The 16,959-nt window shown below is 41.0% G+C and overlaps 1 protein-coding gene across 1 annotated transcript in view; it reads right to left on the bottom strand.

The window, feature by feature from the left end:
- LOC311241745 (uncharacterized protein) overlaps positions 1-16,959 on the bottom strand; it is a 61,359-nt gene that overhangs the window by 34,239 nt on the left and 10,161 nt on the right. Inside the window, exon 2 of the mRNA XM_084330643.1 lies at positions 4,660-4,762. Within this exon, the coding sequence (XP_084186769.1) occupies positions 4,660-4,750 (91 nt within the window). The 5' untranslated portion in view covers positions 4,751-4,762. The remainder of the gene's footprint in view (positions 1-4,659; positions 4,763-16,959) is intronic.

A 16,959-nucleotide genomic window follows, 5' to 3' on the forward strand; every position in this document is an offset into this window, starting at 1 on the left:
ACAGTGATGCATTGTATAGACTGATGGCTGTCGGAATGAAGGGCTTCCTGTGCCATTCAGTGCTGCATTTAGGTAGTGTGAGCCTATAACATGCTCCTCCTGTCAGCCAAGTCTGTGTATAGTGGGTGGGAGGGGTTTTCCCTGATGGCCTGGAGCTTAGCAAGGTTCCTCCTCTCCGCCACCCTCGCTAGAGTCCAGCTCCACCCCAACCACGCTACTGGCCTTCTTGACCATCTTATCCAGCCTGTTTGTGTCCCCTGCTCTCAGTCCGCTGCCCAAGCAGGTCTGTTATATATATCCGTTCAGTCTGTTTTTGTATAAGTGAAAGTTCTTAAGATAGAGAGAAATTAGATTTTTCAATTGCCTCTCTGCTGTTTAGTTCAGCACCGTGGGCAGCGCCAAGCAAGCCACAGTGCCGCTGTCCCAGCTGAAACGTATAAAAGGGAACCTGTGTTGAAAAACCATTGTGCCCCCCCCGAGAACATTTTATGCCCCCCCACTAATTTGTTTCTGCAGCCTGGTCTGAAGTCGGGTTAACTCGCCATCACGAAAAAAGTCAGGTTTTAATCGTTATTTCTTTTATCGCTATATCCATTCATAATTCATCCATCCAGCCTGGTGTTATCATTGGGAATGGCTCTGAGATCGCAAACAGCCAATAGCGCCGCCTAACGCCTTGAGGCCGGTATTGCACATCATTGGAATCCCTCTGGTTTGGGCTGTGCATCGATCTAAGAAGTCCGGTCCAGGTTTTCCTTCTTGGGCATGGGGAGTGGTTATAACACACAGTTTGGGGACACTGGACACTGTGGATTCATGTGTTTTGGTTGATAAACGTTGGAAAGACGACCGCGATCAATATTTGGAATGGAGACCAGGAATTGGATTATTTGTTTTGCAGTACATCAGATATGAGGTAAGGACCCTCCAGAACATTTACAACAAGCGTTGCAAGGGCAAGGCTAAGAGAATCATTAAATACTCCAGTCACCCGAACAACTGCCTCTTTGAACTGCTGCGGTCAGGCAAGCGATACCGGAGTCTCAAGGCGAGCACAGAAAGACTCAGAAGAAGCTTCTATCCCCAGGCCATCAGACTGCTAAACGAACAATGAACACTACACAACAACAACCACCAAACGCACATAGCACACACATCCACACGCACACACTCACTTTAAACAGACACACTGTAGCACCCACTCCACACACTTTATAGCACATACCCACTTTAAACAAACACACTGTAGCACCCACTCCCCACACTTTATATTTATTGATGAAGGATTGCACTACAACTCGTACACCTTACTGTAAATTGTACCTAAATTGTACCTCATCCCATTTCTGCTTTGCACTATATAGTACTGTACATTAGTACACTGCATAGTATTGTATATTATATGGTAACTCAGAACATTGTACATATGTCTATACCGAACACTGTGACCTCATTTTCTTCTTCTAAATTACATGCTATACTATGTTATTTGATACTATCTTGTCTAGCACAGTCTCTGGAGCGTAACAGTAAGAAGCATTTTGTATGAAAGTATTCTGTACTTCTGTATGACAACTATTAAAGAAACTTGAAACTTGACTCGATGTTACCAATCTTGGGTTGATCCGATGTTTTTTTCGCAATGAACACAACATGTCTGTGTGTGCCTGCCATTGGCTGCGACCAAAGCAGGGAGGGGCGACTTTTCCTCCCCCGCTTCCGTGCGTGCATGATGAAACATACCGATAATCTAGCGTTTATTTCAGAACGATTCATAAATCAATCGACAAATGGCACGATTTCTAAGGAAATGCATTGAAGCACTGTGCAATACTCCAATTCAGCCATTGGCAATTCAGCCGTTGGGTGGGGGGCGCTGTTGAGCGCCCCTGTGACCGGACCTGAAAGCGCCCCTGGCTCTGCGGCTCTGCAGTTGCATACTATTGGGATTCGTTGGGAACAGCAGCACGGAGTCTCGACTCGGGACTTATTTTATTTTAGCAGCAGTTATCATCAATATCGACCAGGAGGACAGCGCGATCTAAGGGACATGTTTCATTACTAGTCAAGTGTCATTACTTTAGTTATCAAAGGTGGAATCTCTGGACGCAATGACATTATATAGTTTAAAGCTAAACTACGTTTTTCTTTCTTGTTAGGAGAGGGATAACTTATTCAGTTAGATTTGATTTGATCTTTATTTATCTCTAATATTTTCAACCATAAACACACATTTGTAATAACGAAAAAAAACTAAAATGAAATAAAATACAAATACATTTAAATATATTTTCCTATGGAAGGAATAATCAACATGGCTCCAATTGGTTGACTATAACAGCACTGTGACCAAATATCCCTATACTAGCACCTTGTTAAACACTTTTTTATATATATATATATTTATTTATTTTTAATCATAATTATTCTTGTGAAATCTTTCCACCTGGGAGCCTTTTGACTAAATCAATTTATTCTCCCCTTCTCTGAATGGTGTTTCTTATGGCAATAACAACTATAGACGACAAAACCAAAGTAAAGAAACGACATTTGATTTTTGGGACGGTTACATCCACTTTGGGACGGTTAAGATTATATTTCGGGACGGTGGTGAAAAAAGTTAGTCTGGAGCCCTGCACTGGGGCACCCCACGTTTGCTGGAGTTTATTGGGATTCGACAGGATCACTCTAAAACTATACTCATATTCACCACGGTATAAAACGGAAATGTATGAAAAAAGTATCTGTTTTTTGCATGTTGACCGGAAGGAACTCACTGACAATCAACGTGTTTATTAGATCCATAGCTATAATATTTAATATTGTTTTTAGCCCTGCAAACACCGCACCCACCCCTATTATTTAAAGCGATGGCCTTCTTACCACAAGGTAAACAGCGACCTCTAGGCACTCAATGAGTTAAGGGTGCTCTTGTATATGGAAGCATTATATGCAGGTATATTCAGACAGATATGGATAGATATATATATGCAGTAAATATAAAAATATAAATGGATATATCCAGCACTATTGTACATGCTATCATACAGAGTTATATGGGTAGACTATTTCACATCTGGTCAATGTTAGTATGGTGTTATTCACCTTCAAAGATGGAAAGAAAATAACGAATAATAATAAATTATATTCTCCTTTGGTTCATTACTCAAGCATACTCAAGCATAGTAACAGACACAATATTTCTGACACTGGGAATACATTCCCGGAAGTCCATAGATGTCCCTAGATACCAAGAACATGCAAGTGGACCTTGGAGAAGTGGAGCAATCTTCCTTTTACTTGGGTATGTACTTTTAGGTGAATTTAGAGTCTGGCTTAAAGCCCAACCTCCAGGTTAAACCCTACTGATCAATTATGGGTAGTTTACATCATTGGTATATAATTTCATTATTTATTTTTTTCCATTTGACACCGGAAATGCCACTCCGAAAGAGTTAAAAAGGTCCACGCACGAATAACATGCACGCGCAAATCAAAAAAGCTTATCAAACGCCGACGTCACTACAGGTGCATATTAATGAGCCGAATCTAAAAGCTTATCAGACGCTAGCACGGCCGTGACATCACTTCAGTATGCCTTGCCCGTCCGGGTCATAGTACTACTCGATATATGGCGCTGGCTAACGTTAGCATTATGTCTACTGTCGTGAACCATTTGAGATCGGGGCATGTAGAGGAGTTTGGGGAACGAGTCAAATCATGTGCAGGTCCTCTTCTCAGACCTGTGTGGTGGTTCTCTCCTCTTTGTGTGCCCCCGTCCTCGCGGGTGTCCTGCCGGGGAGCTTGTGGACGCGACGGCGGCCGTAGGGTGTTTGAGCCTGTAGCGTTAGTTAGCTCATAGCTATCGTGTACCACTAGCCTTTGCGGGCTCGAGCACCCTGCGGCTGCCGCCGTTGTCGCGTCCGTGGGCTCCCCGGCGGGGTACCCGTGGGGACGGGGGTGTACAGAGAGGAGAGAACCATTTTGGGTCGGCCGTTCATGCCGGCCAGCGAGCCGGATGTCGGGATATGTTGTTAGCACAATAGCTACCAAGCTAAGCTATGTTAGCTTCTAATGGTGTATACACAAACACAATATGTACAACGACACAATGATTTACATTATTACAAATATGGTAACGTGGTTGTGGCTTTTACAAATAGTGGTTAGCTTTAGAGATGGATGGCTATGATCACGGAGCAATAATGTTGTTAGGTGAAACAGATACATTTTCATTCGGCTAGTACTAGTAGTAGCAAGGCTCTCTGCCTGCAGTGCCTGCCACTAGTTGTGTGTGACTCTCAGCGCCCCCTGGTGAGCCCCCTGGTGAGCCCCCTGGTGCCCTGCACCTCCTGTGACGACATCATTTCGATTACACGCGCACGTTATGAACCATTGATTAAAATATGCACGTGCGTGGTGATTGTGTTGGGCAGACAAAATGTTTGATAAAAACGCTAAAACTGCGTCAATTTCAATACTTTTTTTTCCTTCTTCATGAAAGTCACCGTTGGCCTAGTCCACATTGTTTATTGAACAAAAATACAACATGAAGGTTGGCCTTTAAGAGGTTAAAGTCAACACTTATAAAGTCAAAATGTTTACAGATTAAAGTCAACATTTCCATACTTGTTTCCATGCAATCCAAACAGCGCTTACCCTGGTCCAGCTGTGACGGTTTCATGCAGTCCACCAAACAGACCGACAGTTCTCTCAAACCGAGGTGTGAGAGGCTATGAGGAGTGGTCATATTCAGACCAATCTTGGGGGAAAGTAAGGAAAGAAATATCAGTACATTTTACATTACATTTACATTTATATTTAGTCATTTAGCTGACGCTTTTATCCAAAGCGACTTACAAGTTCTGTACGACAAGTCATCAGGAAGGGTACAACTCAGCTGAGTAACAATGGTCATCAAAGTGTTGCATGCTACAGTGTAGGTTAGTTTATTAGGACAAGTGCATGACAGTAAGGTTAGTTAGTTAGATTTTTCTTAAAAATAATTCTCTTCAGATAATGGTTGAAGAAGTGCGTCTTTAGTCGACGGCGAAAGATTGGACGGGTTTCGGCTGTCCTAACTGGGGTGGGTAGTTCATTCCACCATTGTGGGGCAAGGACTGAGAATAGGCGACTTCTCTTTGATGACCCTCCCGGAGCTTGGATAGGAGTAGGTCTGAGGCGGCCAGAAGATGCAGAGCGTAGGGGTCTTGAGGGTGTGTTAGAGACCATTGACCTGAAGTAGGCGGGAGGGGTTCTCTTTGCGGCACGGTATGCCAGGTCGAGGGCCTTGAAGCGGATTCGTGCAGCAATGGGGAGCCAGTGCAGGTCCCTAAGAAGTGGGGTGACATGGGCCGACTTCGGTAGGTTTGAGATCAGGCGGGCCGCTGCGTTTTGAATGAGTTGAAGAGGCTTGGTGGCAGTGGCCGGGAGGCCAGCTAGCAGTGCGTTGCAGTAGGGGTGGACGGTATGGTCTAAAATGTATATCACGGTATAATTTGAAGCATAGACGGTAAGGGTATATATCACGGTATCAGTGTTTCCGTTAGAATAATTTTTTTGCCTGATAGGCAGGCTATATAAATAATGACATCCTCAAGGCATGTAGATTTATAATATTTTAACTTAAAACTAGGCTACTTTTGCGTATACAGTAATTATATTCCAAATAAAATAAGTCCCGAGACTCCGTGCTGCTGCCAACTTTAAATCAAATGGGTGTCTGTGGGCAGTCGCCCGACATTAATAAACAGCAGTCTGTTATAATCACATTTTTATGAGCTAACAAATTCCGTTATATTGGACATTTGTATTAATTATATCAAGCGAAGAACTGAGAAATTTGGCAGAGAGAGACGGCAACATTATCGTGGGTTTGCGTGATGACTCTCTCCACCTCGCAACGACTTATTTGCAAAGAGTATGTCGCTGCAGAGCAGCAGATTCAGCTGTTTTAAGGCTCTATCTGGGGACCGCTCAACAGCGCCCCCCACCCAACAGCTGAATTGCCAATGGCTGAATTGGAGTACTGCACGGTGCCGGTACAGATGGGTGGGTTATGGTGGATTCTGCGGCTCTGCAGCTGCATATCCTTCTCGCAAAATCCAACATCCAGCTCGCGCTGCCCAGCCGTCAGAACACTACACATCATAATGTTCACAGCAAACTGTAGTTGATCACCAGGTATGTTTTATTACCTTTCTCCACTGGTTAAAAATGCCAGGAACTGAAATTGAAACATTGTGATGTGTTCAGCGTTTCCGTTAGCCGGTAATTACCGGTATTTGACCGGCAAAATATGTTGAAGTCCGACATATTTAATCTCTCCGTCATAATGTCCGGTGAAAATAATTCCCTCTAAACACAATTAGATTATTTGAATTGTATTAAAATAGGCTAAAATTAAATAGCCTATGCGATGAACGAAACAAACAATCATTACATTTGTTTCATCGTTGCTTCACCAAGCAGCCGGTCTAATAATGACATCCTGTTGTCAGCGCGAGCTGGCTGCCGATATATTTGCGAGAAGCATCCATCTGCCGGCCGGCAGGGTGCAGTACTCCAATTCAGCCATTGGCAATTCAGCTGTTGGGTGGGGGCGCTGCTGAGCGGTTTCCAGACCGGACCTAAAAACACTGCTGCTCCATGCTTCACGTAAATATATCAGCAGCCAGCTCGCGCTGACAACAGGATGTCATTATTAGACCGGCTGCTTGGTGAAGCAACGATGAAACAAATGATTGTTTCGTTCATCGCATAGGCTATTTAATTTTAGCCCATTTTAATACAATTCAAATAATCAAATTGTGTTTAGAGGGAATTATTTTCACAGGACATTATGACCAGCACCAAGTCGTTGGGAGGTGGAGATATACATCACGCAAACCCACGATAATGTTGCCGTCTCTCTCTGCCAAATTTCTCAGTTCTTCGCTTGATATAATTAATACAAATGTCCAATATAACGGAATCTATAACTATATCTATAACATATTTTAACATACTGAATAAACGTATCTCAAAATTTATTTGGTCCAATAAAAAACCAAGGATTAAATTACTGACTCTTATGAAACCTGAATCCATGGGTGGTCTAGGTCTTCCCAATCTCCAACACTACTACTGGTCAGCCCAACTTCGAACTATAGTATCATGGTCATTGGGAGGACCAGACTCACACTGGATAGATAGAAGCGGGACAGGTTGATCCTTTACCTCTAAACTCTCTTTTTTTTATAAAGAATTTTGACAAAATAGAAAATATAAAGCAATATTTCACGGTTGTGAATACCCTATCTGCATGGAAAGATTGCTCGAAAAAGTTTGGCATAACTAAATGCATCTCTGTTTATTCACCTATTCATCAAAACCCTGACCTAAAAAAATATTTTCATTCAACTGATATAAACAAGTGGAGACACTTGGGGGTAACTCAACTTAAAGACCTTTTTCATAAAAACTGGAAATTAAAAGCATTTCAGGAGCTAAGAGAAGAATACAACATTCCTAACTCAGACTTCTTAAAATATATGCAAATTCAAAGCACTTTAAGTTCACTTACTAAAGAAAACAAGTTAAGCTTTGAAATGACAGAATTGGAAGAAAAACTAACTACCTCATCCACAATTAAAGGTAAAATCAGTGAACTATATGAAATTCTAACTAATGAATGCCAAACAGTCTTCCCAGCTCTATTAAGATGCTGGGAGACGGACCTGGCAACGAAATTTGAAGAAAACAATTGGCAAGATATCTGTGATCGAACTTTCTTTCCCTTTACAAGCAATAAGATCAAAGAAAGTAATTTCACATTTATTCATAAATTCTACCTTACTCCTGTAAAAATGCACAAAATCTCGAAAGAAAACTCACCAAATTGCCCAAGATGTAAAATTAAAGAAGGAACATTTCTACATATGTTCTGGCAATGTAGCAAATTGAAGCATTTCTGGAACAAGATCCACTTATTTACTAAATCTGTCATGGAGTTGGAATTTGAGTTATCACCATGTGTCTATCTATTAAATAATATAACAAACTGCCACTTAGACCAAAAGAAATGCAGACTGTTGGTATACATAACATATTTTGCAAAGAAATGTATACTTCTTCTATGGAAAAATGAAATCGCACCAACATTCAATATGTTCATAGAACAAATATCTCAGTTTCTTCCCTTAGAAAAGATAACGCTTGAAAAGCACAACCAGGGTCACTTATTTCAAGAACTCTGGAATCCACTATACTCAACTGGAAACTCATAATGTAGTCCTATAAATGTGTCATATCTAAATAACAGACGTGGAGTTTTAGCAGATTAGATTAGCTGATCTGTTGAGGCTCTTTGTCTGCGTATAAGTGCCTGGTTGCCTGCGCATGGCTGTCAAACCCTGCCCCCACGGGGTCGGGTCTGGGAAAGGGAGCTGAACACGCAGCGGCCCGGACCCTTCTCTGTCGGAGTAGCTATCGATAAGCGGGTGTGAGCAACTGGGTGCTATAAAATGTCACTGTTTACAATACCGACATTTGCACTTTTATTCCTTATTCCTTATTTACTTATGATTTACCTACTGTCCCTTTATTTTATTTTATTTTACTTTATTTTTATTATTATTATTTTCTTTTTTTTGTTGTCTAATTGTTTATTTGTGTGTATGTGGGCAAGTGTATGTGTGTATGTGTGTGTGTGTGTATGCCTGTATGCGCGTGTGTGAGTGAGAGATGGGAGAATGGATTGAGTGGGGAGCACAAGGAAAATTGTTAAGAATTGTTTATGAGAGTGACACTGAACATTCTGTAGATCTGTCGATTGAATGTGAAACCTCATGAAAAATAAAAAGATTTAAAACAATATAACGGAATTCGTTAGCTCATAAAAATGTGATTATAACAGACTGCTGTTTATTAAGGTCGGGCAGACTGCCCACCGACACCTCAAGTCGGCAGCAGCACGAAGTCTCGAGGGACTTATTTTATTTGGAATATATTAATGACTGTATATACGCAAAAGTAGCCTAGTTTTAAGTTAAAATATTATAAATGCCTTGATGATGTCATTCTTTATATAGGCCTATCAATTGTTTTTAAGCTCAATAAACTCTGACCGGAATGTATCCCATTTGTCCGGTAGATTGAAATCTACCGGACACTCAGACCTGCAAAAGAAAATTCTAACGGAAACCCTGGATGTGTTTATTATGAAATGACAATTGCGTGTTGACACGCCCACTGCGCGAAGCCTCCTAAATAACTTTTTCCAGTTTGCACATATCTATTATCTATGACTAATTCTATCTATTTTTAGGGGCAAATGCGAGTGAAATAGTCGCGCTGTGGTTACATGACGTCATTGCTATTTTAGAGCTGCTCTACCGGTTGCACGGTATAGTAAAAATCCATACCGTAGAGCAAATTCATACCGTTTATACCGTATACCGTTTATACCGTCCACCCCTACGTTGCAGTAGTCGAGGCGGGAGATGACTGTTGATTGGACGAGGAGTTGGGTGGCTTCTTTTGTCAGGAAGGGGCGTATCCTTCTGACGTTGCTCAGGAGGAATCTGCAGGTTCTGGTTGTCGCTGCGATGTGAGCAGAGAAGTTCAACTGGTCGTCGAGGACAACACCAAGGTTCTTGGCGGTCGGGGACGCGGTCACAGCTGCATTCTCGACTGTGATGGAGAGGTCGGTCAGGGGGGAGGATTTGGCCGGCAGGTGGAGCAATTCTGTTTTGCTTAGGTTCAGTTTGAGGTGGTTGGTCGTCATCCAGGCGGAGATGTCGGACAGATAGCCAGCTGTCATGGGCAGAACACATTGATACCATAGTTAAGAAGATGGGGAGTGGTATCTCCATGGTGAGGAAATGTCTTTCTTATGACCCTACATATATTGTGGGACAGGTGGCGAAATCTTAAATTTGATGTCACCTAGATTATTGTGCACCAGTATGGTCCTCTGCATCCAAAGGTCAACTAAATAAATTGCAAACTGCCCAGAACAGAGCTGCAAGGTTAGTCTTACATTGTTCCATGAGAACAAACACTATAACTATGCACCGGCAACTCTCATGGTTAACGGTAGAGAATAGGCTAGTTTTCAACACAGTTAAATTTTTCAGGAACACTGTCTTTTTGTCTCAACCTGTTTTCTTATACAAACAAATTGTCAGATGCAGTCAGGTTCATTCTTATTTTACTAGGTCAGCTGATGGACAGATTATGTTACCACGTCCAAAGTGGTAGTAAAGTGTCTTTCAAATACCACCTGAGAATGCACTACTTAAATATGTGAGCAAAATATTCTGATGTTGATAATGATGTCTACAATGTTTTACCGTTTTTAGATTATCATTGTTAATTGTGATTGTCATATGTATCTCATGTTGTTATGTTTTGTGTTTTCAGTTTTCTTTCTGTGTGAACCCCAGGAAGACTAGCTCGCCACTTAGGTGACAGCTAATGGGGATCCTTTTAAACAATAAACAATCCTCCTCTTCTTCTCCTCCTCCTCTTTCATCTTCACACCTCTTCTCTTCCTCCTCCCTCTTTCCTTTATTATTAGTTTTATTAGATTATGAGTCTTACGTAGAAGGGGTAGTATGCCTACTCTTACTCTGTAAATCTTTTGTAAATCAAACTAATGAACGTAAAAGGGAAAACATAAGGCTGGTTCCCCTGTGGTTCCTCAGTACAGCAACCCCACTAGTAAGCTTAGCCTAACAGTATAGATGTATAGAATCAGTCTAGGCATGATCAATGATTTTTCAAAAATGTCTCACACCAAATGTTACTATTTAGTAGTATAATCTTTTTTAAGAAAAAAAACGAAAAATCACAAAATAGCTAAAAGTAGATATAACAATGAATGTTACAAAATGTATCAAGACTAGACTATTCATGTCAACTAGTATAGAAGTAATGTCACAGCCTAATGTGAAAATGTATTGGTAGTTAGCTAGCAATGCAAGCTAGCCAACACTAGCTAGTAGCTAGTTAGTTAGCAAACTGAATGTTGGCTAGCAAGATTGCACTCCATGTGCTTGCATCATTAACAAAATCCAAATTTAAAACAAACTCAAACTCAAGTTGCTAGCTAGTTAGCAAGATTGCACTGCTTACTAACTAACGTTGATAAACCCAGGTTTACCACACAGTTAAAACACAGCTACAGTACTTACATTTGAGGATAAACTTGCATAATAAGTTTCACTGTAGATGTCAAGGCTCCCGTGTTGGCTGGGAAATGCATGTATTTGACCCTTCTATTGAGATCGCGAGTAACGTTATTATTCCTGAAGTCCACCAATCCGAAACTATACTTTTAAAGTCCATATCACCAAGTTGCCTGCATCAAATTCCAACATCCAATATAGGATGCCAAGAGCATGCTCTACAACATGGGATCATCCATTTATATCTACAGTAAACGCTGTTCACATGTAAAGGGTTTTTATAAACTCATCTTAATTTTGTGCTCAATAGTTTAATTTTATTACTATTTTACACATCATCCAATACAATTTTCCATTATTCCATTATTTTTTTGTATTTTATTTTTTTATTATTTTTTAAACAAACATATAAACAAACATGACAACACACGATAAGATATACAAGCATTAATTGTCAGGGCACATCCAATGAGATCACATTTTAGTTAGTTGTCTTATATAAGATATACCCCTAATACCTGTTATCTAAAAAACCTACACACATATGCTCCAGCTCGAACCCCCCCCTCCCGGACCCCACCTTGAGAAGTACCTCCACTATCCCTCGCACCTAACCAGACACTACCATTATAAGCTAGCTTTTATTCTCTCCACCACTTCTAACCACATTGACATTTTGGATTCATTGAGACCCAGAATTCTTGCTGTAGATATTTCATGGTAAATTACATCGAGATATGTAAGAAACCAAACTTTACGGCACATTTTTTCCGGTTGAAACCAGCGTGATGCGATCAGCTTTTTGGCTACTGTGATACCCGATAAAACCAATCTCTTTAGCTGTGGATTCACTGCAAACTCAAAAACATCATTCAATAGTAATACAGAGGGGTGTACAGGTATATTCCAAGATACGAGTTTTGATATTTGTTGGGTCACATCTTTCCAGAATGCCTTAACTGGTGAGCAGTCCCAATACATGTGCATAAATGTCCCTTCGTCCCCATTTGTACATTGGGTGCATTTGGAATCTTGTTTAAGCCCCATTCGGCACAGTCTTATAGGAGTCAAGTATGTCCTGTGAATATAGTTAAGATTGATTTGTTGATGATCCGGGTTCCTTGATGTAAGTCGGACATTTGCCCAGGCTCCTTGCCAATCAAAGTCATTTTCCAGGTCTGGTATATCCCTCCTCCAGACAGAGTCTAGTTGGAGGGTTTCATACGAGGACGTTAGTAATTGAGGATAAAATTCTGAAACAAAACCTCTCGATGTCTCTCTTTCGTAGAAGAATTTGTGGTATCTGTGGTGTTCAATTGGTCTATCTAATGGAACACCGTGAGACTTCAAACATAGCTCTAACTGTTTGTAAAAAAGCCATGTGGACTTGGTGAGATTACATTTTTTGCGTATTTCTTTATCACTACAAAAACCCTGTTTGTTAAAAACATCCCCTAATGAGTGTATGCCTTGCTCTTCCCATATAGGGAATCTTATAGGTCGTTTTCCAATTAAGAGTGCATTGTTATTGAATAAGGGAGTATGATTGTGCCATTTTTGTGGGTTAGGATTTTTTTTTTGTGATTCACGCCATATCCGGATCGCATGAGTAATTATGGGGCCAAATTTACGTTCACAGTGCTTGATTGGTAGTTTAGTGTATGCTATGTCCTTCAGTCTATGTGGGGCTACTATGTTTTCTTCTAATTTTCTCCAGGATACTAATGCTTGGGAGTCAAACCATGTTGTCAATGGACTTAATGTGTACGCCTTAAAATATAGGAAAAAATCTGGAAATGCCATGCCACCATCTGCTTTATTTCTCTGTGCGGTGGATCTTTTTATACGTGGTGGCAGGGGTGTACAGTGCGACATATATATCGCACATGCTACAGCAACAACTGTCTGTGCGATGGATGGATTTACTTCAGTAGCACTGGTGCGATAGGGATTCGGTTCATATAGATACTCTTATTTTGAAAATCTTGTAGCGGGTCTCGTTTCTGCCCACGCGCAGCTCCAGCTAGGCTCCGAAAGCTAGCAACGTTCAGGTGCATATGATACTCTTATTTTGAAAAAACTCTTGTGACAACTCGACGAGTCGTATCCGCCCTATCCGTGCTTCTGCAAGGAGCAGCGCGTTGGTCGGTTGGTGCGCAGCAGTGCGCCTACACGTCCCGAAATAAGTCTGTGGTGTTTTTTCTTTCTCGCAACGGGTCAAATGCATCTACATGCTTTGCACCGTCGCCATTCCTTTATGCGCACATTGCCCGAAATTAACGTTTATGTACCATTACAATCACTACAACGTTAGCAAGCTAACAAGCTAATCCTGATCAGAGGCGCAGAGCCAGCAGACAGTGTGGAAAGGGAAATGGGGGGGCACTCTCTCCCCTTCCCTGTGTGTGTGTGCGTGCGTGCGTTTGGAAAGACGATGAAGTCACTAGTCAGGACTCAGGACAGGAGTATATTATAGTAAACTGAGGATGGACAGATAATGATGATATTCAAATATAAACAAGTTTCGAGAGGAGTGGAAGTTTGAAGACAGACTAGACTACAATATGATGCGGGGGTGGTGAATTGAAACAGGGTGTGTGAATGAATGAATGAAAACTTTATTTAACAGATTGCAGAATGGGTACAGTACGGCTCAATACACACAATTGTTAAGGGGATGCAGACCAGAGAAAGACGTTTGTCTTGTTTACATCAGGGTCCCCCATTGTGTGTGTGTCCCAACCGACCCCACTTCTATGTTTCAATAAATTATTTGCATTTAAAACTATTAACGCTGACTCATTCCTTCAGTCCACTCAAAATTATGCTAATATTCCTTATGTTGTTTATGATATTAATTGAAAATAGCATATGAGAGTATCATAGTAATAATAACACATGGCGATATACTAAATGACAGCCAAACATGGCACTGCAACTAAATAACACAAATACAATAGGCACATTTGTGACTGTTACAAATATAACACGTTTTATACTTGTGCTACAAGATTTTGGCCTGTGCTACAAAACTATCAACCTCTGTAGCACCAGTGCTATGTGCAAAAAAAGTTAACGTACAGCCCTGACGTGGTGGTTTGTTATTCCAAATAAATTTGTATGTGGAGGAGTGTAATCTTTTCCAGTAACCCTCTGGAGGGGGTAACGGTAGCATTGAACTGAAGAAGTTGATTTTAGGTAGTACATCCATCTTAACTATTGATATCCGTGCTTGTACTGTGTTTTTAAGTTTTGCCCATCTATCAAGGTCGTCTTTGATTTTGTTTTGGATTTTTGTGTAGTTGTGCTTCACCGTTTGTCTTATGGTGGGGAATATTTCCACTCCCAAGCATCTGAAATGTTTTACCATCGGTATCTCTCCTGGGAGGGTTGTATCTTTTTTTGCAGGGGTGTTAAGTGGAAGGAAAGCCGACTTCGGCCAATTTATCTTAAATCCCGATAAATCACCAAAGTCCTCAATCAACTTGAGCAGATGAGGCAATGTGGTGTTGGGGTTTTGCATGAACAATATTACATCGTCATGTAATCATCATCATGACAACTGTTTCTATTTCCATGTAAGTGTTCACTTTTGCTCAGTTTCCATGACTTTTCCATACTTGGAAAATGAAAAAATTAATTCCATGTTTTCCAGGTACCGTGGGAACCCTGGCATGGACTATAACGCATATTAGGGGAGAGTGGGGTGAGTAGTGCCAAGGGGCATGTAGTTCCACCCGTTATCTAGAAAACCATAGAAGAAGTTGGTCATGTGACAACATATTTTTGAAGAGGCATCCATTTCACTCAACCTGCAGAGAAGGGAGACACCTGGCTTGAGAGGTAAGCACATTTAAGTTCAAAAAACAGTTTTTTGCCCTCCAAAGTAAAATTTGTATGATCAAGGTTTTTTGATTGCTGTGTTTGAACAATTATAGACAACTTTGAAAACAGTTCACACATGTTTTAGTGCTTTAGTAAGCTACACCATGAGTCTATACAGTTAGCATGATGCTAGCTCAAAACAGCTGGGGGATGCATTTTTTTCAAAATGGTAGGCTTGGGGTGATTTGTGCCAAAGGACCTGGGTTAAGTTGTGCCAGATATTCTCTTTGTTAAGTTGCCCCAACTTATTTTATTAACTATATATATTACTTTATTGTATTTTATTGTTATTGTACATTGCATTCTTGCATTTGAAACTATGTGATATTCTTAATTTTAGACCAAAATCCATCATGCCACGCAGATATACAAACGGAAGACAGACAGGGTTTCAACTCCTCTTGAGAAGTTGGAAAGAGCAGTGAAAGAGGTGCAACAGGGGAAGACTATACGTCAGGTTGGAAAGGAGGTGAAGATCTGCAGGATGCTTTTACCGCTTTTGAGATTAAAATGATCCGTTTTACGTAAAATTATCAATGGCACAATTTACCACAGTGTATTCTCTCTAATGTCACAACTTACCCCGCAGCGGGGGCAAGTTGTGCCACAAAACCACTTTTTTTTCTAATGCTATATTTCTGAAACAGTGTATTTAAGATCCAAAGTGATTGTCCCCAGGGACGCACAACATCCTAAACTATATGTACATATTTTAGTTGGGGGCATTACTGTAATCCCCTTGCTTTAAAGGCACTTTAAGTAAAAAGTGGCACTACTCACCCCACTCTCCCCTACGACAGATAGACAGACCATCATCTGCACCTTTGTGTATACGGTTTATTTTTAGTCATATTTAATATTGCCTATATTTATTGTAACTTATATTATGACCAATACTAGTGTATACACTCATACGCAACTCTGTGTATAGTTTATTTTATTAAAATTGTATATTCAGATTACATTTGTTTATTGGCTATTGCCTATATGTATTGCTCTCTTATTACCCTGACCATACCTGTACCCCCTGCTGCTATGACGACCGAATCTCCCCAAGTAGATCAATAAAGGAATATCCTGTCCAGTCCAGAGGATACAATGTTTTCCCCTCTGCGTGGGCGAGACCCGTTTGCTGCTATCTCCTCCATCCAACCTCATCCTAGAAGCATTAGCATAGCATCTCAAGTAAAGCCGACACAGTGGCTGAAACGCTCAACAGTTGAGATGTTCGGTCATTATTAGTAACGAGCTGAATAAACGCACATTTATCTCTATACACAGAGTCGCACCAGTTTCTGACGTTGTTCTCCCAAACTCAGAACGTGGAAGCATACTAGGTCCGCTACTGTTCCTAATTCATGCAAATGACATGTCGTCAGCTTGTGACTGCAACTTGTTCCTGTTTGCGGACGACTCAGCCCTGCTGGTCTCTGACAAGAACAAGTTACAGGTTGAAAAAACCCTCAGCTCAGAACTAGGCAAAATCTGCATATGGCTCGCTGATAACAAACTATCATTACACATGGGCAAAACAGAGTCCATTCTCTTCGGTTCAAATAACAAACTCAGCAAGACCGACGGCTTCTCAGTTACAATGGGTGACAATATTGTCACAAGGAAAGAAGATATTACCTACCTGGGTTCCATCCTAGAGGCAAATCTTTCCTGTGACAAAATGGCATCCAATGTAATAAAAAAAGTCAACCAACGAACTCGATTCTTGTACCGGATCTCCTCACTGGTAAACAAGAATACCCTGAAGACTCTGGCAGGAGCACTCATTCAGGGGTACTACGACTATGCTTGCACCTCATGGTACCAAAGCACCTCAAAGGCGCTAAAAACAAAATTACAAACATCTCAAAACAAACTGGTCAGACTACTGCTTGACCTTACTCCTAGA

The sequence above is a fragment of the Notolepis coatsorum genome, assembly GCF_963971535.1.
Source record: "Notolepis coatsorum genome assembly, chromosome: 15".
Taxonomy (NCBI): Eukaryota; Metazoa; Chordata; class Actinopteri; order Aulopiformes; family Paralepididae; genus Notolepis; species Notolepis coatsorum.